Here is a 25,881-nt window from a genome sequence, read left to right on the forward strand (position 1 = left end):
CAATGCAAATGCAGTGAGATAATGGCTTAATCTTGTCTTCATATGAATGTTTCTAGAAATCATGTAGGTACACACTTATAATTTCTCCCTAAGTGATGGTAGTGTTATTATGTGCAATGGAATTGAAACTGACTCGTATTTGTCCCTCCTGCTGGTTTTCAGAGGCACTAAATCTCACAGGAGATTGCCTGCCTTTATCCTCCAGAGGTGTTGGTAGGTTGGAATCATTTGCTTTTGGGTTGGTAGCCTGATTGTTTACCACTAAGCCACCTAATTGACACATCTTTAACATTATCTATGGCACCAGTAGCTAGGAAATTAAAAGACATATTGCCATGGGAAAGTCTGCTGTTAGGGACCTCTCCAAAGTACTGAAAAGCAATAGTTTCTCTCTGGATACTAAAGTGAGTCTGATACAGGCCATGGTCTTTTCAATCAGAGAGTTGGACAATGACTAGGGAGGATAGAAGGAGAATTGATGCCTTTGTGCTATGGTGCTGGAGAAGAGTATTGGGGGTACCATGGACTGCTAAGAAAACAAGCAGATTGATCCTGGAGAGGGTTAAAGCAGGATGTTCCCTGGAGGCAAGGATTCTGAGGCTTCATCTGACATGCTTTGGACATGTTGTAAGGAGGGACACGTCCTTGGAGAGGGACATCATGCTTGGGAGGGTGGAGGGACAACGCACGAGGGGAAGGCCCTCTATGAGGTGGATTGATTCAGTGACTGGGATAATTGGGATGGGTGTATCGGAGACGGTGCGATTGGTACAGGACAGCGCAGAGTTTAGGGCTGTTGTACATAGGGTCGCTTTGAGTCGCAAGCGATTTGATGGCACATAACAACAACAACATGTTGAAGTGAGCTCTGGTGTCTCAGTCTGTAGGGAATCACACTACTAAACCAATAATTCCAAATCATTAGTGGTTATGCGAGGGGAGGGAGGGACAGTCTCTACCTATGTGATTTTACAGCTTCAGAAATCCACTGGAGGTACAGCTATTGTTGATTCAGAATCTTCCAACTCTCTAACGATTCTTTTCTGATACCTTTCCATTTTTATCTTTTAAAAACTTGATGCAGTTGTCTATCAACTACCTCTTTTCCCCTGGTACATGAGGGGAGGATTGGGCTGCTAATCAAAAGATCTATGGTTTGAATCCATAGCACTCTGCAAGAGAAAGAGGGATAATATCTTCCCATAAAAAGTCAGAAACGAATCAATGACATTGGAATTTTTTATTTGGGTTTTCTATGATACTAACATTTACTGATTTTTCTTCTGCATCTCTAGTCATTCTTGTCGTGATTTCTTTTATCTTTCTTTCAATATGCCTACCAACAATATTATTAATGTTCATAGTATTTATTATTGCTCTCTTGTTACTGAATGCACATATTTATTTCTGGCTCCCAAACAGATTTCCCTTCTGAGCTAGATGCATACATTAAACTACTTCCCTGATATCTTCCAGGCATGCAAATAAACATGTCCACAATTAAACTGTCTCATTTCTTCCTCAAAATATACTTGCTCTTCCCCTTGGCTGCTTCATTTCTAAAAAATTACATCACTGTATATCAAGTAAACATTTTATTTAATCAGTTCATTGCTTCATATATCTCATTTTTTTCCTACCAATTAATACTCTAAATTCTGCCTGTAAAATATATCTCAATTTCATCAACTTTTCTTCATCTCCACTCCCATAGAACTGATCATAGTTTCATGTGAACCACATAGCTTCTTAACTAGTCTCTCTTCTCACTACTCTCTATTTGCAGGCCTGATTAGTCCCCTACGGAACAATCAAAAATGATATTTTAAAAACAAGCCAATCATATAATTCCTTTGCTTCTAAAGGGCTTCTCACTGCATCAGAGATACAGTCCCCAATCATTTATATGGCCTGCAAAACCATCATTTTTTTTTTGGTCCTCATCTATAGTTCCAGCCCTCCTTTAAGCTATACCCCCCTTAGCTCTCTCCCATCTACAGTCAGTTATTTGATTGTTGTTGTTGTTAAGTGCCGTCGAGTTGTAGGTGACTCACAGTGACCCTATCAATGAAAGTCCTCAACACTTGTATGACTTTCATCTTTTCTCCAGGTTCATAGGGTTTCCGGAGGCAAGCTGTAATGGAAGTGGATACCACTTTAAGCTTGCTTGTTTTAATCGGGGAGCGCCACCAAACACTGTCCACCATGAGTAATCATTATTACATTTGACACATCAGTGTCACAGTGTTCAGCTTCACAGCAACCACAAGTTAACTCTTTATGGCAAGTGGACACACCAGGCCTATACGACCTAGAAGAATGTTTGAAGAAAAACAATGAGAAACAGGCCTGAGGGATGCAGATTAAAGTCACCCACTAGGCCAACTGATCTCTCTCTGTTTTTGTTGTTGTTGTTAAGTGACATCTAGTCCAAACTTCTCTCCCCATTTGGTTCCTTGTACATGCTTTTTTTTCCCCTTTACATGTACACTAACATTCTTCCTCTCTTCACCCTCTGGCTCTTTATTATTCTTCATATTTTAGTCTGTCTGTTACCTTCACAGTTTACCTTTCTTTGACTACCCTCTCTAAGTTCCTTTATTATTTCTTTCATTCACTGTACTCTGTGTATGTGTGTGTAGAACTTAACAGAATATTATTGTCATTGTGTGCTGTCGAGTCAGAACTGACCCTCCTGTGGGCTTTCAGAGGCAGTAAATTGCACAGGAGGCGATTGTCCATCTATCTCCTATGGAGCAACAGGTGGATTCAAACCGTGCACCTTTGTTTTGGCAGTGTAATTCCTTACCACCGAGCCACCAAAGCTCCCTGGTGACAACAGAATATATTGTTAGGTTATTTTTTTCATACATCATGGGCCTACATTTCCTAGTTATACTCTTAGCACTGTGAGACAGAGCCCTTATTGCCTCCTGAATTTTCTTCTTGTTTGAATATCCAAACCAAACCCAGATTCATTGTCATTGAGTTGATTCCAACTCATGGGAACCCCATGGACATCAGAGTGGAACTGTGCTCCATGAATTATGATCTTTCAAAATCAAGATGCCAGATCTTCTTTCTTATGCTCTTCTGAGTGGATTAAGCCATCAGTTTGAAAGCAATCATTTAGCGTCAGAGATTCTACTGAGTATACAGAATTTAGATGTTCTTAGAATATACTTAAAATTTAATAAGGTTTTTTTATGAATGAGCAACTGAAGATATGACAGGCTCTTAATAAATCTATTATAATTCACTGTATTCTAGCAACTTCCTCATTTCCCTCAAAAAAAGCAAATTTCTTAATTTTATTTACTGAAAAGAGGTAATATTTGAGAATATCTGTGTCACAGATTGAATTATCAGATTGTTTATTTGCTTTTCCATGTTTTCATGTTATTTACAATATCTGTTTTAGGGGGAACCAGGTAGTGTAATTATGTCATCACTACCAGGACCAAAGGGGAATCTGGGATATCCAGGCCCTCCTGGAATACAAGTAAGCATACAATGATTTCCTTCTTTGCCATAATGATTAAGTCAGAAAAAGCACAACATCACATTTTTATCTTAACACTTTATTTTAATAAAATGTTAATCATTATTCCAATCATAGACATTATCATCCAAAGTGTGCTAAATACTTTATGTATCTTGTACCTGAATATAAAAGCAATACGGACCACAAGTCGTTTTAATAAGCTCTGTTTTGGTTTTTTTACCTTTCTATTCCATGGAAGTCTCCCAGGGAAATTTTTGTTTATGGAATTGGTAGCAGAAAATATTTTTATTTTCTTATTCTTCTGCTGTGGGGAGGAGTAGGGCAGTAGACTTGATAATTGTAAATGGCCTGGTTAAAAATAAAAAATATAAGTCTCTTATTTAAGATATTAAGGCACATCATTGGTAATACTATCAATTATGTGTAACCTGTGAATGTATTTGAAGGCTGAAGGAATAAAGTTTAATGCATGATGTACATCAAATATGATCTCAAGGAAAAAAGTTGTATTAGCCTACAGATATCATAATAAAGACAGCAATATTCTGTGAGCTATATTAATTGACATTTCATTTCTTTGCCCCAGAATTATATTTTTTAAATAAATGATCAGTTAGATACAATATTAGGGCCCATTTCCTTAATTGTCTTCTCATTCCTTATACCCCTCTACCCCTCTATCCCACTACCCTTCTACCCCAATACCACTATACCATCTTCACCTCTAGCCCTGAATCCACAATATTAGGGACCTTTCATTAGCTGTCTTCTCATTTCTTATTTTGCATCACCTGTTATGTAGTCTAAGTGCTCTCAAGCTTGTCCTTCATCTTTTATAGTTTTTTGTAGTATTAGACAAACATAATGAAATGCAGGTAAAATATATGTAAATTATGAAGCCTAACTACAAAATTAATACTCCTGAACTTAACACAACATTTAAGAACTAGAACACTATAATAATTTCAGTCTGTCCCTTAAAATTTTTTACATTCTGTGTGTCACTCAAGTTTTCCATTTCTTCCTAAAACTAGTCTTATTCCATGTACGTATCTCTCGTGTTTCCTTGTAGCTTGTTTTTTCCTACTTAGTATGTTACAATTCACTTGTTACCGTGTGATCTATAGTTCTTCCAATATCGCATCTATGTAATATTTCCTTTTTCAAGCACACTACAATTTATTTCTTTGAGATCTTGTTCTTTGAAATTTTGGTTAATTTTTATTTTTCATTTAAAAAGACAATCTAGGTTTTATTTTTACTTATAGAATTGATTTCCTTATCTTGAAAATAGTAGTCTTTTCTTTCCCATTGCTACCACAAAAACCTTCGGTAAGAGAACATTTCTCTCTATTTTGTAAAATTACCTTTTTATGTATTCATGATGTGTTTATTATCTACAACGATAAATTATAAGATTTTAAAAAATTAATTAAATTTCTGTTTAGTTGCATTTTTATAATAATTAAGTCCTTTTATTCTTTCACATTTTAAATCATGCTTTTAATGATGAAAAATTATAGGGTTGCAGAACATAATTCCCCAACATTTTACATTTTCAGTTTTATCTAAATTGTTCTTTGCAGGATACACTGGGAGGGTGCCTGTGTGTTCATGCATGTATATGTTTGTGCGTGTGTGTGTAGGTGTGTTTTATTACTTTCTTTACTTCCTTTTACAGGGTCCAGCTGGACCCATGGGTTTACCAGGACCCATTGGTCCCCCAGGACCACCTGGTTTGATGGTAAGCTTCTTTTTGTAATTTAAGTTCTCCTTTTTTTCTGACGTCTCTCACAAATATTGATATTATCTGTATAAGTAAAAGATATAATGTGTTTTCAATATTTGTGATCTAAAAGCATTTTATGTAAGGGAGATTTTATGATTCTTATGGTTGCCAATATATGTGTCAATATCTCTGTTTTGCAGATTTATCTACTTCTACAGATAGAAAAGTGAAATATGTAAAGGGAGATATTTATTTTGTTCTTTGTCTTCTGATTTGACAATATTTAAGTAGATTTTGGCCATCTCAAGAAGTCACCAAAAAGAATTCTTTACTACACTTTGTTATTTAGAACACAAGCAAGGATTTACATGAAAGAATTATTGACTCTCATTTCTAAGGGTTTGGGGCAAAACAACCAGTTCTCTTATTTTACTAGATCCTATGGCCTCTTATTTTTTTCATCCTAATAAATTCTAAATCTTTTTTATCCCAAAACTCTGAGATTTCATTCAAGTTTTGTTTTAGACTTAGAGCTTTACAGTTGCCCTCTTAAAAGGGAAAGAAAATTGCACTTGAGCCAAAGTAATTTCTCATGTACCATCTCTCATCTACCATATATTTAAGTGACTGTTTTCATTATACCTTTATAGTTTGTACATTTTTTTTCTTGTGACAATTACCTCTCCACTCTTGAATGAAAGAATGAAGGTTATGTAAATATTAAAGAATCATACAGGAAAGACTATTATTTCTACTTTCTTGAAGCTTTTTAGGATAGATTGGAAAAACCCTTGGCTTAGTTTGTTTCAGTCTTAGTTTTCTTGCAAAACATAAGACTGAACTAACTTTTCTCCCTAACTCTGTTACTACAACATTGGTATAGCATGGATGTGCTGTTATACCTTGGATTTTCTTAACACTTGTAGCCACTTAACAACTTCATTGTACACTTCTAAATGCTCTTTACCTTAATTTCGATTAAATAGGTGAAGGAAAATGTTAGAAATGTCATGAAAGTGTAGTAAGCAAATAATTAGTTGTATTGGTATTAAGAGGTGATATTCTTAGACACATAATCACCTAGTTAATTTTTCATACCTTGAAATGTTCAAAATACACAGATTACTTAAAATGAAAACTTGATTGAATAATAACCTTTTTATTATTGCTTTCTCAATTTTTTTAGAATTATAAAGTTAATTGCTTTAGAGTACCTAAAATTATCCATAATATAATGTATGTAAGTCTGTATGTTTCTTGAGATTACTTTTAAAAAATTCTTTTATACTCGTTTATTCACAAGTTTTTCACACTGGGTCTTTCCCATTTCCTTAACTCACCCTTCCCTCTTCCTATCAAATTGTGTGACCCTATGATTAGCGCCCTGCCCATACTCACCCATCTGCTCTCCCCCTTCCCCCCTTAGATCTTCATACACATTTTACTAGTTATCTTTTTCTACAATAGTGGTCTTAAACAGTATTTGTACTTATGGGACTGAGTTAGACATTAACGTTTTAAAATTCTATTATTAATGATAATTTTTTTCATTGTTATACATTGTGCTTCATGCATTTACATTGTGTTTTATACAATCTTTCATTTCTATTCTGTTTCACTCATTTATCTTGTGGAGTTTTCCATCCTTAGGATCCATCTTACTAATAACTGCATTTATGAAAGCTGGCTACTTCATGCTCTGTGCCTTAACCCTAACCCTTTTAGAAAGCCAATTTCTGATTTGCCCATCTCTATCAAAACAGAACAAGCACGTCCCTTTTGCTGAAGAATTGAGATTAACTTTTGTATTGGTTTTTGGTATTGGTTCTACTCCTCTCCATCTGCCCATTCTTCTGTTTATTTTCCTGCCCAATCATACTCTGTTCCCAGAAGTCTTTATCTTAATCTAATTTGCTTTAATCAATTTCGTGTGTTTCTGACAGAAATTCTGGTGGGGAAAAAAACCCTGGAAAATAATATTTTGAAAGAGTCTTTGTTTTTAACCCTCACTTTTAATGACAGTTAAGGAATGTTTTGATAAACTTATTATTTTAACCCTTTGATTCCTCCTCTGTATCTTGTATTTTTGAATTTTTAGGGCCCTCCTGGTCCACCAGGACTTCCAGGACCAAAGGTAATATTCCTTTTTTTTTTTACATCTTTTAATGAAGTTTGGTGATGTAGCAGATAACATAAAGTTTTGCTAACCAAAAGGTCAGCAATTTCAATCTACTATCCATTCCATGGGCCAAAGATGAGTTGTTTCTTCTTGTAAAGATTTTCAGGCTCAACCCACACATCACACCATACACAAAAAAACAACTCAAGATGGGACAAGGACCTAGGATTAAAACCAAAGACTATAAACGGAAGAGCTCTAGAAGCCCTACTCCACAGCATGAATAGTCTGTCTTCCATGCATTTTGAAAAATCTGCACCCAGGAGAAAACAAAATAGATGACGAGTAGGACCTTCTAAGAATCAAATTCCTATCCACACCAAAAAACTTCTCCAACAGAGTTAAAAGAAAACCCACTGACAAGGAAAACATATTTGGTAATGATGTAGCTGATAAAAAACTTATCTAAAATGTATAGAATACTCTAGTACCTCAGAAATAAAAATGGGCACATGATATGAATAGACACTTCAGAAAGAAGACATTCAGATGGCAAACAAATACATGAAGAAATGTTCAAAATTCCTAGCTCTAAGAGAGATGCAGATTAAAACAACTATGAGATATCATCTCACCCCAGTAACAATAGCAAAATTCAACAGGGCAGCAAACAATAAATTCCAGCAAGGTTTTGGAGAAATTGGAACCCTTATTCACTATTGGTAGGAGTGTAAAATGGTGCAACCACTATGGAAGGCATTTTGGTGCTTTCTTAAAAAGTTAGAAATAGAAATACCATTTGACCCAGCAATGCCACTACTGTGAATATATCATAAAGAAACCATAACCAAACAGATACATGCACACCCTTGTTTATTGCTGCATTATTTATAATAGCAAAGAGATGGAAGCAACCCAAGTGCCCATCAACAAATGAATGGACAGAAAAACTATGGTATAGTCACACAATGGAATAATATGTAGCACTGAAAAACAAGGACCTTGTAAAATATTACACAACATGGGTGACCCTGGAGGGCATTTTGCTGAGTGAAAATATCTCAGTCACAAAAGGACAACTACTGCATAGCACCACTGTTAAAAAACAGCTCTGACATTAGGGTTTGGCAGGAGAATAGGATAGGAGTAGATAGATAATGAACATTGCACTGGAATAAATGAAGAAAAGAACTGTTTAAAATGAATATATTATTAGGCATTATATGTACAACAGTAACCCAGAATAAGAGGACTTGGGTGGGCGAGGAGGGAGGTAATTGTACAATAATGAGAGACTATTTAAAAAAACAAAAAAGTGAACTGGAGGAGAAAGGGAGAGAGGGTAAAAATGTACAATAATGAATGAATGAAATAAAGAAAAAATAATGAATGAATGAATGAATAAAAATCTAATTTTTCTGTAAACTTTCATTAAAATTACAATTAAAATAAAAAAATATGAAAGAAAAAAAGACTTACAGGCTCAGAAACCCAAAGGCGTGTTGCTTTGAGTATAAGCCAACTTGATGGCAGTAGGTTTGAGTTGAGTACATCTTTTCTTTGGGGTTCTTTTTATTATTGTCAACAATGTTTTAAACTGAAACTTATCTCTTCAGGGCAACATGGGCCTAAATTTCCAGGGACCTAAGGGTGAAAAGGTGAGTAAAGAAAAAGTATTAGCTATTCAGTTTTCACTCAGCTTTCTCCTTTCATAGTCACTTTAACCTGTCTTTTTCCTTCTCTTGCTTCTTTCAACTGACTCAGTTTATATGTTATATTATTCTCTGTGGTAAATAAGAAACTTCACTCTCTTATCTTGTGATAGGGTGAACAAGGTCTTCAGGGCCCACCTGGTCCACCTGGTCAGATCAGTGAACAGAAAAGACCAATTGATGTTGAGTTTCAGAAAGGAGATCAGGTGAGTAGATAGGAAAGAAAAAAAAAATGAAAATATTCCCAGTTAACTACATTATAAACTAGACTGTAGAATTAATATTAATGTAATTTAAAAATAAAGAGACCTAGTATTTCAGGAGTTAAGCACTTGGCGGCAAACTGAAAATCATATATGTGTGTGTGTGTCTCTTTTGTTGTTGATTGCTGTCAGGTCGAGCATGACTCATATATATATATAATCTCATGGACTACAGCCTTCAAGGATTGAAGCTCAACATAAAGAAAAGAAAGATTCTCACCACTGGGCCAATTGGCAGCATCGTGATAGACGATGAAGAGATTGAGAGTGTTAACAGCTACAGTTTGCCTAGCACAATCAACACTCTTGGTACCAGTATCTAGAAAATGGAAAGACAAATTTCATTGGGAAAGTCTGCTGCCAGGGACCTCTCCAAAGTACTGAAAAGCAACAGTGTCATTCTAGAGAATAAGGTGTGCCTGAACCAGGTCATAGTCTCTGCAATTTATTTGATATTTGATATGCATCAGAAAGCTGGACAGTGACTAGAAGACTTGATGTCTTTGTTGTCTTTGAGCTGTGATCCTGGAGAACAGTATTGAATATACCATGGAGTGGCAGGAAAACAAACAGGTTCATAAAGGAGAGGGTGAACCTAGGCTGCTCTTTGGAGGCAAGGATTCTAAATCTTCATGTGACATATTTTGGACATGTTGCAAGGAGGGACCAGTCCTTGGAGAGGGACGTCATACTTGGGAGGGTGGAGGGATAATGCAAGAAAGGAAGACCCTTGATGAGATGGGTTGACTCAATGACTGGGGTAATGGGGATAGGTGTGTCAGAGACAAAAAGGTTGGCACAGTATAGAGCAGGGTTTAGGGCTGTTGTACATAAGGTCATTACTCCATGTGAAGCTCTGTTTTGTAGTTGTTAAAAAAAATATAAAGAACTGCATGGTGAAGTTGCGGATAGATATGCTCCAGTGAGATCTTCTCCTTAGTTCTCAACTCTGGCTGCACATTGCAGTCACTTGGGGAACTTTCAAACGTCTTATTGCTCATGCTGTAATGCTTAATGCTGTAATTAAAATGCACTACATTTGAACCTCAATGTTTGACACTCTGAATGAGTATATTAAACATAAATAAATAAAAATGAATAAAGTAGACATAAAATATATAAAATATACCATTTATAATAAATTTAAAATTACTTCAGAATAAAAGAAGTCACCATTAATGGAAACACACATACACACGAACACAAAACCACTTTTAGAGGACTCTAGAAACAATGTCTAGAAACACTGAGTCAAAGATCAGTAAAGATCTAGAAAGGTTTTTAGTATAAAGAATTCCCTGTTATTTTAAGCCAAAAGATATTTTTACTGAAGTAAGAAGATGATCTTATTAAATTATAAAGGATTTGAAAAAAAATTATAAAGGATTTGGTAAACTGTTGTGGAAATGACTATGAACCACATGTAAGAAATAGGACTACTTCTTAGAATATGAATATTTTTCTGCTATCTGTTCAGTTTAGTGGGTGAGATATATACCATACCATGGTGTGTGAATTACTTGAAGAATCCTCAGAGAAGACAAAGAGAATCAGAGTTGTATATGTATTCTTCACTGTGTGGTGTTGGAGACCAAAATGATGTAACCAGTCGGAAGATGAAAATTATAGAGGTTAGAGTAGGGTTGAGTATGAGAGTAAAACCCATTGTAAGATAAGGAGTACTATGTTTTGTCATTGTTAAGTGGCATTGAGTCAAATACAACTCATAGCGACCCTAGAATAACACATCTGAACACTGTACTATCCTGTACCATCCTTACAACCTCTGACATACTTTATAGCCTATTACTATAGTCACTGTGTCAGTCCACCTGGTTGAAGGTCTTCCTCTCTTTCTCTGTCCCTCCACTTTCCCAAATATAATGCACCTCTCCTGAATTGATACTAACATACCCAAAGTATGTGAGATAAAAATTTATCATCTTTGCCTCTAAGGAGTAGTCTGGCTGTACCTTCTCCAAGACATATCTGTTTGTTTTTTGGCAATCCATGGGGTATTCAGTATTATTCTCCAATACCATAGCCCAAAGGCATCAGTTCTTCTTCTGTCATCCTCATTCATTGTCCAGCTCTCAGCAGCGTAGCAAGTGATTGAAAAAATGATGGTCTGAATCAGGCATGCCTTAGTTCTCAAACTAGTATCATTGCTCTTCAATAATTTGGAGAGGTCCCTTACTTTCCTAGTGCAATACATCTCCTGATATCATTATGATTTACACATAAGTAAAAAGATCACTTTGTAAAAAAATTGCAAGACTTTTCTTCTTAATAGAAAATGATGAGAGACTGGATGCAAAATTAGGTCATAGGTTATGTTCAAGTATATTCTCATCTTGGATGACTGTGTTCTTTACTGTTTGCTGTTATGCAAGCATGAAGATTATACTATCCTGTAACTCAGGTGGTGTTTAGAAAATTATCTCATACTTTATTGCTGCTAGAGTAAATGGGAGGATCAAATACAAAATATATTTTTAGATCATATTGATATCTAACCTTAAACAGTTTGTGCATTTTTTAAACTTTATCATTGTGTGTGTACAGTCAACTTGGTCCTGACTGGTATAGGAGGAGATTGTTCCTCCTTCTCCAGCAGAGCATCTGGTGGATTCAAACTGTGTATGTGCATTTTTGTTTCACTTAAAACCTGATAAATCAGGGGAGAAAAAACCAACTTATTTAAATTCTACCACCAGTATGGATTTGGCCATTTAATTCTCTGCAAAATATGTAATATTTGTAGAGCCTAAAGTTCTACTTCTAGGTACTGTTGCTTCTAATATTAAAAAATATTTATAAGAATAAAAAGCCATTAGTACTTTCATTTTAAATGTTATTTAACTCAAGCCTTTGATTGTACTGAATATTTTTAATTTTAAAAAAAATTTTATTTTAGACTTGTTTACTTACAAAGTTCATATACATTGATTTTCACACTGAACCTTTCCCCTTTTCATTACATATACTGAATATTGACTGAAGTGAGCAAAATGGCTTTAGCTTCTTTCACCTAGAAAATGACAATTTTGCATTATAAGCATCCTATTATTTAATGATATATATTTACGTATTTTTAGAGCTCTTGTACATAGGGTCGCTATGAGTCACAAGCAACTCAATGGTACATAACAACAACTACAACAATTATATTGCATGAATCTAGAAGTTAAACTTGTTCAAAGCCTTCATAACTACTTTTAGCAGCTTGAAAGAGATATGTTCCAGTTTCAGTCTTGCCTTCCTTTCCCCTGCTACTTTATAGGGTCTTCCTGGTGACAGAGGGCCACCTGGACCTCCAGGGATTCGTGGTCCTCCAGTAAGTAACTTCAAATCCTTTAGCATCATTAATATACGTTATTATCGTTGCACAATATCTCTTATACTAATGTAAAACTCCTTTTATTTTACAGGGTCCTCCAGGAGGTGTGAAAGGTGAGAAAGGTGAACAAGGAGAGCCTGGCAAAAGAGTAAGTCTTATCATTACTAATATTTTTTTTTATCATTACTAATATTGTTTACAAAAAATTCTACACTTGCTTACATATACACACATGTAATTTTATCCTTATAAATCTCATTTTTACTTCCTCAAGATATTATAACTAGCATATTCATGTATTATAACATTAAAATTAAAAAAGTCTATCTCATATTGTCCAAGAAAAGAAAATTGCTTATTGTTATACTTTTTAACCTCATGCTTCCTAACTTATTAACTCACGTTTATGCCCCATTATTTCTTTGTATCCAACAGGGTAAACCGGGCAAAGATGGAGAAATGGGCCAACCCGGAATTCAAGTGAGTAGCAAAGGTCATTTCCTCCCCTCAAATTTACGTGATTTGTAGGTGGTGGTAGAAAATCAGGATTGGCAAAGACACGGGAGTTTGGACAGGAGCTGTTGTAATTAAATGTGACTGGAAATAATTCTTCCTTCCTATTTTTTTAACTATAGAGTTGAAATACCACTGATTTTTTTAAAGTCAGATTTATTGAGATATAATGTACATATAATATAATTAAACCCTTTCTTTAGAACAGTTTTGTGCATTTTGACAAATGCATACAATTGTATAACTACCACTGTAATCTAGAGCTGTTGTATCACTTGCAAAAGTGGCTCCTGCTCTTACCTAGTTATCTTATCACCCAGTCAAACATCCTAGAAACAAGTTATTTTTATCTCTAGCCTATAACTTTGCCATTTGCAGAACATCATATAAGCGCACTGTAACAGTTTACAGTCAACATTCTTTTCTATCACATTATAGTATGTATCAGTAGTTTATCCTTTTTTAGATTACTTAATATTCCATTGCATGACTGTCACATGGTTTTTCTATCCATTTACCCATTTAGGGACATTTTGATAGTTTCTGGGTGGGCCATTATGAATAAAATTACTATTAACACAGAGATTTTCTGCATTAATATAAGTTGATGTCTTATCCTCTTAAGAAATTTTTAGCAAATTATGCCTTTGATTAATTTCTGTGGCTCTGAAAAAGTTGAGCCTGACCATTTTTTTCACCTATATAGTTTTGTTTTTATTCTAATTTGAGTGACAGATACAGAGCAAACTAGTTTTCCATTCAACTATTCATACTTTTTATAATGTATAGTATTGATCACAATACCCACATTGTCATCACACTTCTCTCTTTATCCCATTGATTTTCATCTCAAATCAACCTTCTATTTGACTGCTGCTTGCCTTCTGAATTTTATCCAAGGCAATGCTCCCTTTTGATCCTGTATAGTTGATTGTTCCAAGGATATTATTCTTGATCACATTATAAGCCTGACAATTCTTTCACTAAAGAACTACAGAGGTGGCTTTTGGTCCAGCTTTAGAGGGTTACTAAAGGCCATAGTCTTGAGAGCACTATCAGCCTCTTTAAGAAATATGTTTACAGCATTGAAATCTATGGGGGAGAGAATAGTTTAAAAGCATTATATTTTAGGGCATTATGTTTAGCGTAGGAGTATGCAATGAGGGTTACAGAGTGGAGTATATTTGGGGTTGGGGGTGGGATTGGGGGAGGTGTGAGGGGGATTGTGTACCAATGAGGGAGTTTTTCTTTTGCTTTTCAAGGAGAGGAGCAAACGGGGGGGGAGAAGGGTGCAACAATGAATGAATGGAATTCCAAAATCTCTGTAGATGTTCATTGAAATGAAAAATAAATAAATTAAAATTTTTTTAAAAAAGAATTCTGACCATTTTTGTCAATGTTCTCATTGCTTTTATGGAAGAGAGAGTTTTTGGAGTTCCTCATTCTGTGATTTTCATCCCCCCCCCCCATGTCATCCTATCTGTGTTTTAAAGGGTTTGACTGGTGACCCTGGTGTTCCTGGTGAACCAGGAAGGGATGGGGAAAAGGTAAGGTTTTTCATTTCTTTGAGGCAGCTGATTTTCTTCTAATTTACTTTTCCCCCTAGATAACTTCCAGTGTCTTCTTGTCAAGGATACGTTCTAAACTAAAAAAGCTTAAATGACCAGCTTTTGTATTGAAAAACATGCCTTCTTTGTCCATTTATTTTAACCAATTTCATTCAATTTTCTTCATTATCAGAGTCTATGTGGTGGAAATATGTGGAAGATTTATTTAACATTTCTATTTTGACAAGTTGGTGCTATCTTTGCTTTGAGCATAGCTTTATGTCTGTATTTCTTTAACTTTCCAGAAAGTAGATTCAGCATTATTTTAGTGAGGTCCTCCAACTTATATAGGCTTAAACCTGTGAGTTTAGAAAATCTCCATTAAACATTACCATTTTCTTTGCAGTTATCCAGTGGAGAGTATGAGGATGACACAGGATTGGGCAAGGTTTTGGTACATAGAGTCACTATAAGTCAGAACTGATGCAATGCATCTAACAGCAACATGCAATTTTCATCAGTATTTCATGGCTGATTTTATATATTTTTTTTTCATTTAGCTATACAACAACAACAACAACAACCTGATTAAGGTCATTTATTCATTTATTTTTAAAGTGACTCTGAAACAAGATTGAGGACATTTATTAATCTATCTTAAAAATCACTTAGAAAGAATGCAGGAAGCACATAGTTTTAGCCTGTTATAAAATATCCAGTCATTGGGTCCCTCTGGTCTCTAATTCCTTGGTATCAAAACCAAAACTAACAAACTTTGTTTTATAGGAAAGGAGGAACAGGTACAAGTTTGAATGTAAATGGAGAGCACACATTTACGTGGTGGTGTGTCCTTAAAGTAGGTCTAAGGTCTTGCTTAACTGTAGGAACACAACTAGATAAAAGAAGTTACTTAATACTCAAAGAACAGGATGGATTTTTGTTGGGGTTTTTGTTTGTCTGTTTGCTTACTTTATTTTTCAAATATAACTCCTTAAACTAGAAGGATCTTATTGATAGATGATAAGTTCCTTAGTAACAAGTCTTGGACCAATAGAGGAGTATGCAAGAGCCAACTCTCTTTTGGGCTCAGCCAGAACGCTAACAATTGAATACTGTGTTCTTCTGTTCTGTTAAGGATAAAAGATGTGTCTTGAGGGCTGGGTGGGGAGAGATGTGCAGCAATGAATGAATGGAAATCCAAAATCTCTGTAAATGTTCTTTAAAATTATTTAAAAAATGAAAAAAAGATTTGTCTTAATCTTTCATTTGCTTCCAACAGGAATCTGACAAAAGCAATTATTATCTAGTATTGTTGCCAGGTGATAGTTAAATCTATCAATTAGAAAAGTATATGCTGCTAATAGACAGGACAGTAGATATATGCCCCTGACCATTTTTACATAAAGGGACTTGATTAAAACCAAAATATAATTTTTAAAACTGATTCTAGTGATCATGATTTTTTCATTCAGTATTTATAAGATATCTTGTTGACACAAATGATTACAAATGCAGCTGCTAACTAAAAGGCAGAGGATTTAAATACACCTAGAGACATTTAAGAAGAAAGAAATAGCAATCTGCTTTGAAAATATATACACAATACTTCTACTCTGACATGTATCGGATCTCAGTGAATCAGAATTTACCCAAAGGCAACTACTTATTCTCATTTGGTTTTAGTGTATTTACTTTATAAAATATATCTAATTAGCTAGGAAAATAGAATATGAATGCTGAAAAGTCTTAGAAGCCTGGTACAACTTCTATATTTTTATACATGATAGAGAGAAATTAATTAATTTCACTAAGAACTCATAATAAATATGAGATAATATCACAGGTATTCATAGGCTTAGTCTAGTAGTATTTTATTACTTCATGTTGTATTTCTCATTTGAGGGGTTTTTTTACTATGGATTTGTGAGTCTTTATGACATTTCATTTCTTATATTCAGGAGGGAGTTGGTATTTTCCCTTTATTTTTGGTAACCTATTTTAAATTTTTTAATAGGGTCAAAAAGGTGACACTGGCCCACCTGGACCTCCTGGACTTGTAAGTTTTTTTCTTAAAACCTTCATTTATTAAAAAAATCTTCATTTATTCAATTTATTAATACATTGATTGTCATTTTTGTACCTTAATTCTATCCTCCCTATCCTCTCCTTTTAGAACATACAATCCCAAATCATTATTTTTAAAAAAAATTTAAGAAGGCTAAACTTTTACCGACTAAAAAGTCTTTATAACTACAAACTTCACTGATCTTACTCTTAAGATCTTACTCTTTTTGTATATTACTTCTTCATAGGAAAGAGCCAAAATGATGGCATTGAGTTGCTTTGCATCAATGGTTGCCAAAAAAAATTTTCAAGCAACCAGCAGGTGGTGCAAGTGTTGCTTGCAAAGGTTCAATAAAAGAAACTACTGGTTAACTGAGGATTGGTCCCTTTAGAGTGCCGGGGAAAGATGGATTTGGTCCTAATAGGTTTTCTCAATTTGTAATTGTCTGTTTCACACCTCTTTCTTTCCTGAGTGTGTGCTTTCTAGGGGTTCTTAATAACAAATGTAGAACACTGCTCCATGGGGGGGATGTAGAGGGTTTACCAATTTTCCTGTCATATTTACATTCACCATGAAATTTATGTCGCAAACATATTTCCAGTCTTTTTAAAAACAAAATATTTTTGCTGAATGTAGAAATTTTTTTTAATCTGTTAAGATGCTTGACTGTAGACTATCTTGAAGCCACAATGGAGAGAATGCCAGAAAACCTATTCCGTATGTTTAAATATTTTAGTAACATTTATGCAATGTTTTTTATCCACAGTGAATCTTTGATGTTGATTGTTAAATTGTTGTAAATGTGATAAGGATATAACTTTAGAATATCATAGACTGTATTCACTTTTTTCAAATTAGAGTTTTCATTGTCTGAAATAATCCTTTTAAAATAAAATTACATTTGGGTGAGTTTCAGGAAACACTACTAATTTTGACAGTAAAGTCCTATCTAGTAGGTCACTTCCCCTTAGAACCAATGTCGAAATCCTAGGTACAACAACTTTCAGTCTCCTTTTTGTTATAAATAGAGCCAGGATAAATAGCATACTTTTCCAATTAGTGCTTGTTTCTATTTCAGACTGATAATGTCTTACTCTAAATCTTATTTACCTTAGTGAATCTATTAGGTGAATATGTTTAATTCATTTAATATGTTATTTCTTTAGAACAAATTTATACTGAACATCTGAGAGGAGAGAGAAAGGAATGATCAGTTGGTTAGGTTTAATCATTAAAGCTTTTATGGACGAGATTATTTTTCTTGTCTTAAAAGAAAAAAAGTTTTGATTGGTAAAGAGAAAGATGGAACATATTACTGATGTTTAGAAGTGACATACGCAAAGGTGCAAACAAGAATGTACAAGTTGTGTGAAGTAGCCTGACCTCATTTTAATAAAAATTTATTGTTAGAAATAACAACAAATGAAATAAATTGAGAGAGAGATTGGGAGTGGGAAGTGATTTAGCCAATCATAGAGTTAAAATTAGCATCAGATATAATATAAAGTAGTGAGCAATTTTGGGTCTTTGAGCAGGATAGTTAATATCGTTCTCAAATTGGTGTTTGAGAAACCATATTCTAGCAGTAGACTTGGAATCAAAAGGAAAAACTCAAAGGTACTTCTCTTAGTCTAAGTGTAAGATATAAAATGTGATTTATAATCTGTACAGTAGGCATAAAGATTTTTTCATTTGAATAATTGCATTGCTATCAGTTATGTGTAGCTCCTATATTATTTCCAGGGCTACATAATACTTCATCTTTGAGTTTGTCTTTTTCTTTCATAATAAAGGTAATTCCTAGGCCTGGGACTGGTGTAACTGTAGGAGAAAAAGGAAACATGGGATTACCTGGCTTGCCTGGAGAAAAAGGAGAGCGAGGATCTCCTGGGAGACCAGGTCCACCTGGCTTTCCTGGACCACCAGGTAAAATATGCTATACTTATGTCTTTGTGTTTATAGCATCTGTACTAATGCATGTTTATAGCATTATATTAGTTTAAGGCAAGAATTATACATAAAACAAGGAAACATGGATATTTTTAATTTTCATATTCTCACCAAATTCCTCCCCTGTACTTTATTTAAAAAAAACCAAACACTAAAAAACTGAAAAACCCTACCAGAGTCATTTCAGTAATAACTTTTTGTCCTAAAGTTTCATTTAAACCTTTTATTATTGATAACTTACACAAAAAAAATTGTGATCCAATAAATGAATGCTCATACTTTGTGCTATAATAGATGGCCTATGAAAGCCTGATTTTGCAAGAATTTCTGTATAAAATAAAATGATTGTACAAAACACAATGTACATGAACAAAAGACAGTGTAAATTAAGGATTGTATAGAACACAATGTATATGCATGATTATGTGCAAACCAATAAAAATAAGTTAAAAATAATACTCAACAACAACAACAAAAAGAAAGTTAAATAACACCAGATGGGGTTTATCATTCCAGAAACATCTACCTAGAAATCTCCATGATCATTTTGCTGTGCCATAAAAATCCCAAGCCTCAAAACTAAATTTTCTAGCATTCTGTAATAGAGGATACACAGTATAGTGGAGCATTTCTAATCCAACCACACATTAAACACTGCCCTTTCTCTAGTATGTATAGGTGGATGTTGGCTTAGATAAGTAATAGGCAAGATTTATGTAAAATTTACCAAATCACCTGTCACACTATGTGGCATATATACATATACACATGAGAGTAGGTGTGTCAGAGATAATAAGATTGGCACAGGACAGAGCAGAGGTTAGGACTGTTGTACATAGGGTCTCTATGAGTCGCAAGCGACTCGACGGCACATAACAACAACAACTGTCACAATGTGAACGGCCTGCGGATTAGAATGATGTGCCTTTGGCAGCACAATCCCGTACCACTAAACCACCAAAGTATTATTAGTTGTTGTTAGATGTCATTGAGTTGAATATGACCCATAGTAACTCATTGAACAACCAATCTGAACCTATCCCATGCCATTCTCACAATCTCTGATGCACTCAAGCCCATTGCTACAGTCACCATGTCAGTCTACCTAGTTGACAGTCGTCCTCTCTTTTGCCCCCCTCCATGTTCCCAAGCATGATATCCTTCTCCGAGGAATAACCTCTCCTAACAACATGCCCAAAGTATGTGGGATGAAGCTTCACCATCCTTGCCTCCAAGGAGCACTCTGGCTGCACCTTCTACAAGACATATGTATTTGTTATTTGGCAGTCCATTCAGCATACTTCTTTCTCTAGCACCACAGTTCAAAGGCATCAATTCTTCTTCTGTCATCTTTATTTGTTGTCCAGCTTTCATAGGCCTAGCAAGTAACTAAAAAACCCAACAAGGCCCGAATCCTGTGTACTTTGATCCTCAAATTGACATCATTACTTCCCAATAATTTGGAGAAGTCCCTGATGGCAGATTTTCCCAGCAATACATCTCATGATCTCCTGATGGCTGGTATCAAATGCATTGCTTATAGATTCAAGTAAGATGATATCATTGGAAGTCTCAATACTTTCTCTGTCCATCATGATGTTGTCTATAGGTCCAGTAGCAAGGATTTTTGTTTTCTTGATGTTGAGATGGAACTCATATAGAATATTATGGTGTTTAACCTTCTACAGCAAGTGCTTCAGGTCCTCCTCACTTTTAGCAAACAAGGTGATGTCATCTGCATGATGCAGGTAATGACTCTTCCTCCAATCCTGATGGCACATTTTTCTTCATAGAGTCCAACTTCTCAAATGGTTTTCTCAGCATATAGGTTAAATAGGCATGGGAAAAGGATAAAATTCTGATGCACACATTTCCTGACTTTAAACCATGTGGTGTTACCTTGCTCTGTTCACACAACAACATCTTGATCTAGATACTTGTGTTTTATTGACTATGCAAAGGCATTTGACTGTGTGGATCATAATATTATGGCTAGCATTAAAAAGAATGGGGATCCAAGAACCAGAGTATTAGGCTAATAAAATATTAACATGATGAACCGAGTGACCAACCATGGTTCTCCTAAGGAGAAAAAGAATAAAATGTGATTTCCATTATGCTCTACATATACACTTTGGATTTCTGTTTTCCAGATAGTGAATTCAACACATCTGTGTCTAAAAAAATTAAGATAAGGAATTCTCCCAGGGAGCAACAAAAGAATTAAAGATTTGGAAAGAAAGTATAACAGAAAAGTTTGTACATATAAAAATAAACCTGGTAGTTCCAAAAATCTGTCATGAAGGAGTTCATAGAGGAGAAAATGGAATGAGAGGTTATATTTGTATAATAATACCTGAGAACTTCCTTGTATTACAAAAAGATATGAGTCCCTATGAAAGGACCATGGAGCTCTGAGAAGAATTAAAATGATAATAATAATAATAATAATGGAAAATTTCATAACAAAACACATTCTAAAATATTTCAGGATTCAATGATAAGTGTTTAAAAATACTTGATAATATGTGTATTGTAATTAACAACTTAGAAAAGGACATACATAACTGATCAAATAGAAATGTGGAAGGAGAAAACAAGAGAGGGGGTTGAGGACAGAAGAAAAAGGGAAAAAATTCCAGAGCAGCAGAGATTAGTTGATGGATGGATTAGGGTGAAGGAAAATACAAGTTATAGTGAGGATTTGATGAATTATTGTAATAAATTACATTGATCAGTTGTACTTAATGGTAGAAAATAAAATTTATGTGAATGATTGAATGAAAAACAATTTTTAAAGCCCAAGCTACCTTATGAAATGGAAGACAACTTACAAAGCAATGCAAGTCAAAAGAAGACAGTAGAGTATATTTTCAAAGTGATAAGAAAATATATCTACGCACCTGGAATTCTATACTTCACCAAACTATCATTCTAGTGCCAAAGTAGAACATATAGAATGTTTACCACCTCCAAATCTGTGAGTATATACTGGAGGTTTTGTACCAAGAAGAATAATTAATCCAGGATGAAGTAGAAAGGGAGTGAGAATATAAGAACCAGTGGTTAGGATAGCTGTTAAATGGTATTGCTTGTTAAGAAAATGAAGGAACATCCTGGAACTATAATTGTAAACCTTTTTAACATGGGTTTTGTAGGTCAAGACATAAAATAGTGCTGACGTGTTTTGTCCCAGAGAGAGAGAGAAAAAAATATAGTTATTAGCTCAGTTATTTCTTAAAAACATTTAGTCCTAAGTATATATCTTAACATTTAGAAAGCAATGAATAGAGAAGAATTTAAATGGACTAGATTATGTACGTATTGTTTGATGAGAGAAAATGAAAAAATCTTAATCTGTGCAATAGAGGTTAGACTTTGGCTAACAACAGCAGCATAGAAAAAAAAAAAACACAAACCAAAGACAAAGACAAATAGAAAATATAACAAGAATAATTTTTAAAATCAGTAACTACAAATAATATGAAACGACTGAACATTTTAAATAGAAAAAATAAGATTATAATAGAAATATCCACATATAAGGTTTACTAGATATAAATAAAGGAAAGGAAGGGAGTTCTGGTGGCATAGTCCAAAAGTAATTACACTCCTAACCCAAAGGCTCTGCATTTTCAGTGGTTCAAATCCACCAACTACTCTATGGAAGAAAAAGGGACGCTCTCTTCCTGTTGCAATTAATATCCTCAGAAATGTGAAGAAGGGTTGCTATGAATCAGAACTCAGCACAATGAGTTTGAGGATTTTGAATGGACAGCACAAAAGAAATTGGAAAAGGAAACAATGGAAATATACTAGGCAAATGGCATTAAAACTAAAACATTTAACAATTCTAACATACTATGAAAGAAAAAGAAAGAAATGCGGGAGGGGGTGGAATAACAGAACAACATTCATATGAATGGATGAACTATACCTTAATAATATAAAACTCATGAAATTTTATATGCCTATCTTATAATTTTGAATATATAAATAAAAACTATTAAACTGTAAGAGAAAAATTGGCAAATACCAAAATAGCAAATAAATTAAAATTAATAAGGATATAAATTCTTTGAGTGATACATTTATGCTAAATATGTCAAGGAAAGAGATAAGCTTTGTGCAGCAGAGACTACTCATTGGAACATTTACAGTAATTAGACCAGGAAAACATCTTTAAAAATGTAGGTCATGCTCTCTGGCTATAGTGAAATAAAATTAGAAAATAATAATAAAACATTTCCAATAACTTTTCATGACCTAAAGTCCTTCAGAAGAGGATCCAGTGTTTGGGCCCATTCTCAATGTATCTCCACAGGCAGGGCCAGAGGGGGCTGTCCTGAGCTATAATATTTGCATGTGTCATTGTTTCTATGGTTTGCTTAGAGGTACAGCATCTATAGGTCTGTTCACTGAATTAGAGGAGTGTTTAACATGTTGCTATTTCTTTTACAACTTAGATGTATATATGCTTGTTTGTTTAGTGTTTGCCCTTATCAGTACAACAGTTGTTTGTCAGTTTGCTATACTGAGATAATTTGTGCACTGCTGTGATCCTGTGCCACTGATGTTTCAAATGCCAGTAGGCTTACACATGGTGAATAGGTTTCATCAGATCTCTGAGACTAAGGAAGACTTGGCCATCCTATTCTGAAGTATCAGGCCTGTGAAAACCCTATGAACAATATAGGAGCATGGGTATTTATTGTCTTAGAGGTAGAGCACAGATCAGAAGTTACTAAAAAATTAGGAGAAACAGATGCAAACATCCACTAATAATTGGAGTGTGGAATATACACAGTATGAATATAGGAAAACTGGAAGTTGTGAAAAATGAAATGGAATGCATAAAGATAGACATTCTAGGTATCAGTGAGCAAAAATGGACTAGAATTGGCCACTTTGGATCAGACAAGCATGACCTACTATCCAGGAATAAAAACTTGAAACGGTGTTGCATTCATAGTTAAAATGACCATTGCAAGATCTATTATGAAGTACAAACAATACTCTGAATGATAGGATACTATTCATACACATACAAGGAAGACCTGTTAATACAGCTATAATTCAAATATACACAACAAAGTTAAAGTCAAAGATGAGAAAATTGAAGAATCCTATCAATTTTTGCAGTGTGAAATTGACCAAACATGGGTAAAGATACATTAATAATAATTGGTGACTGGAATGCAAAATTTGGAAACAAAAGAGGAGGTGTGGTATTTGGAAATTAAGTATTCAGGGATAGAAATAAGGCAAGAGAGCAAATGACTGAATTTTTTACATTCAATAATTTATTCATCACAAAAGGTTGCTTTTTCATTCATTTATTGATACACATATTCCTATATCTCCTTCCCCTCCTGTCTCCTCTCCACCTATTTACTTTGTAATGTGCATCTTATTCCAGATTGTTAATTGCCATACATATAATGTCTAATCATCCATTCCTTTCAGATAGTCTTTTCTTTGACCTATTCTATGCCATGTGTCCATTATCTATCCACACATTCCTATTCTCCTCCCCCACCCTGTGTAAATCCTATTTTTATAACAGCAGTCTTCTGAAGTATTTGTCCTTTTGTAACGGAGATATTTCATTCAGCATAATGTATTCCAGACTCATTCAGGTTGTGTAGTATTTTGCAAGTTGTTTTTCACTGTTGTATCGTATTCCATTATGTGAATGTACCACAGTTTTTCCATCCATTCATTTGTTTATAGGCAATTGGGCTGCTTCCATCTCTTAACTATTGTGAATAATGCTCCAGTAAATATGGGTGTGTATACATTGGTTTATTTCACAGCTCTGATTTCTTTAGGGTATATTCCTAGTAGAAGAATAGCTGGGTCGAATGGTATGTCTATTTCCAGCTTTTTTAAATTATTTCCTGCTTTTTGAGGAAGCACCAGACTGCCTTCAATAGTGGTTTATCATTTTACATTCCCACCACCAGTGTATGAGAGTTCCAATCTCTCTACATCCTCACCAGCATTTAGTTTTTGCTGTCCTTTTGAACTTTGCTATTGTTGCTGCCATGAGATGATAGCTTTTTGTTGTTTTGACTTGCATCTATCCAATAACTAGGGATTTTGAACGTTTCTTTATGTGTTTGTTGGCCATCTGACTTTCTTCTTTGGAAAAGTATCTATTCCTGCCTTGTGTTCATTTGTGATTGGGTTGTTTGTGTTTTTCTTACAGAGATGCTCTAGAATTCTATAAATCTTAGATCTGAAACCCTTATCAGGTATATAATTGCTAAATATTTTCCCCTGTCCATGGGATTCCTTTTTAACCTGTTGAAAAAAGTATTTTAATATGCGTAAGGATTTGATTTTTAGAAGGTCCCATTGATCTGTTTTGTCTTCTCCTGGTTGTAGGTGTTTTGTTATACTTGGAAGTCTATTCATGCTACAGATTAGGGGTTTTGGAGCTCTTCCTAAATTTTCCTTTTATGAACTTTATAGTGATTGGTTTTACTTCTAGGCCCCTGATCTACCTTGAGTTGGTTTTTGTGTATGTTGTGAGGTGGGGGTCTTACATCAGTTTTCTGTAGATGGTTGTTTAAGTTTGCCAGCACCATTTGTAAAGAGCCTGTCATCTTAAAAAAAAAAAAAAAAAGAGCCTGTCATCTACCCACTTAAATGATTTTGTCTCCTTGTCAAAGATCAGTTGGCCATAGGTAGATGAATTCATTTCTGGTTCTTTATTCTATTTCATTGCTCTTTGTGTCAGTACCATTGCCATTCCAGTGCCATGCTGTCTTGATTACAATGGATATGTAGTGTGCTTTGAGATCTGAAAGTGTGATGCCTTCTTCCTTGTTTACCTTTTTCAGTAGTGCTTTGCTTATTCAAGGTCTCTTTTCTTTCTAAACGAAATTGAAAATTGCCTTTTCAATCTCTTTGAAGAATGGCATTGGTATCAACTTGTAGGCTGCTTTTGGTAGAATTGTCATTTTCATAATATTGAGTCTTCCTAGCCATGGACACCTGAGTCAGGCCATAGTCGTTTCAGTCACTTGCTATACATCTGAGAACTGGACAATGAATAAGGATGACAGAAGAAGAATTGATACCTTTGAATTGTAGTGTTGGAGAAGAGCACTGAGTATCTGATGGAGTGACA

The 25,881-nt window shown here is 34.6% G+C and overlaps 1 protein-coding gene across 2 annotated transcripts in view; it reads left to right on the plus strand.

The window, feature by feature from the left end:
* The window catches only part of COL4A5 (collagen, type IV, alpha 5), a 397,088-nt gene that overhangs the window by 216,288 nt on the left and 154,919 nt on the right, over nucleotides 1-25,881 (plus strand). For both annotated transcript variants that reach the window (XM_006889910.1, XM_006889909.1), the window contains exons 9-19: nucleotides 3,422-3,502; nucleotides 5,187-5,249; nucleotides 7,333-7,368; nucleotides 8,970-9,011; nucleotides 9,179-9,271; nucleotides 12,612-12,665; nucleotides 12,760-12,816; nucleotides 13,104-13,148; nucleotides 14,675-14,728; nucleotides 16,743-16,784; nucleotides 18,587-18,719. In XM_006889910.1, coding sequence (XP_006889972.1) covers nucleotides 3,422-3,502; nucleotides 5,187-5,249; nucleotides 7,333-7,368; nucleotides 8,970-9,011; nucleotides 9,179-9,271; nucleotides 12,612-12,665; nucleotides 12,760-12,816; nucleotides 13,104-13,148; nucleotides 14,675-14,728; nucleotides 16,743-16,784; nucleotides 18,587-18,719 — 700 coding nt within the window. The remainder of the gene's footprint in view (nucleotides 1-3,421; nucleotides 3,503-5,186; nucleotides 5,250-7,332; nucleotides 7,369-8,969; nucleotides 9,012-9,178; nucleotides 9,272-12,611; nucleotides 12,666-12,759; nucleotides 12,817-13,103; nucleotides 13,149-14,674; nucleotides 14,729-16,742; nucleotides 16,785-18,586; nucleotides 18,720-25,881) is intronic.

The sequence above is a fragment of the Elephantulus edwardii genome, unplaced genomic scaffold (assembly GCF_000299155.1).
Source record: "Elephantulus edwardii isolate Elephantulus edwardi_28Jun2011 unplaced genomic scaffold, EleEdw1.0 scaffold00083, whole genome shotgun sequence".
NCBI classification, from domain to species: domain Eukaryota; kingdom Metazoa; phylum Chordata; class Mammalia; order Macroscelidea; family Macroscelididae; genus Elephantulus; species Elephantulus edwardii.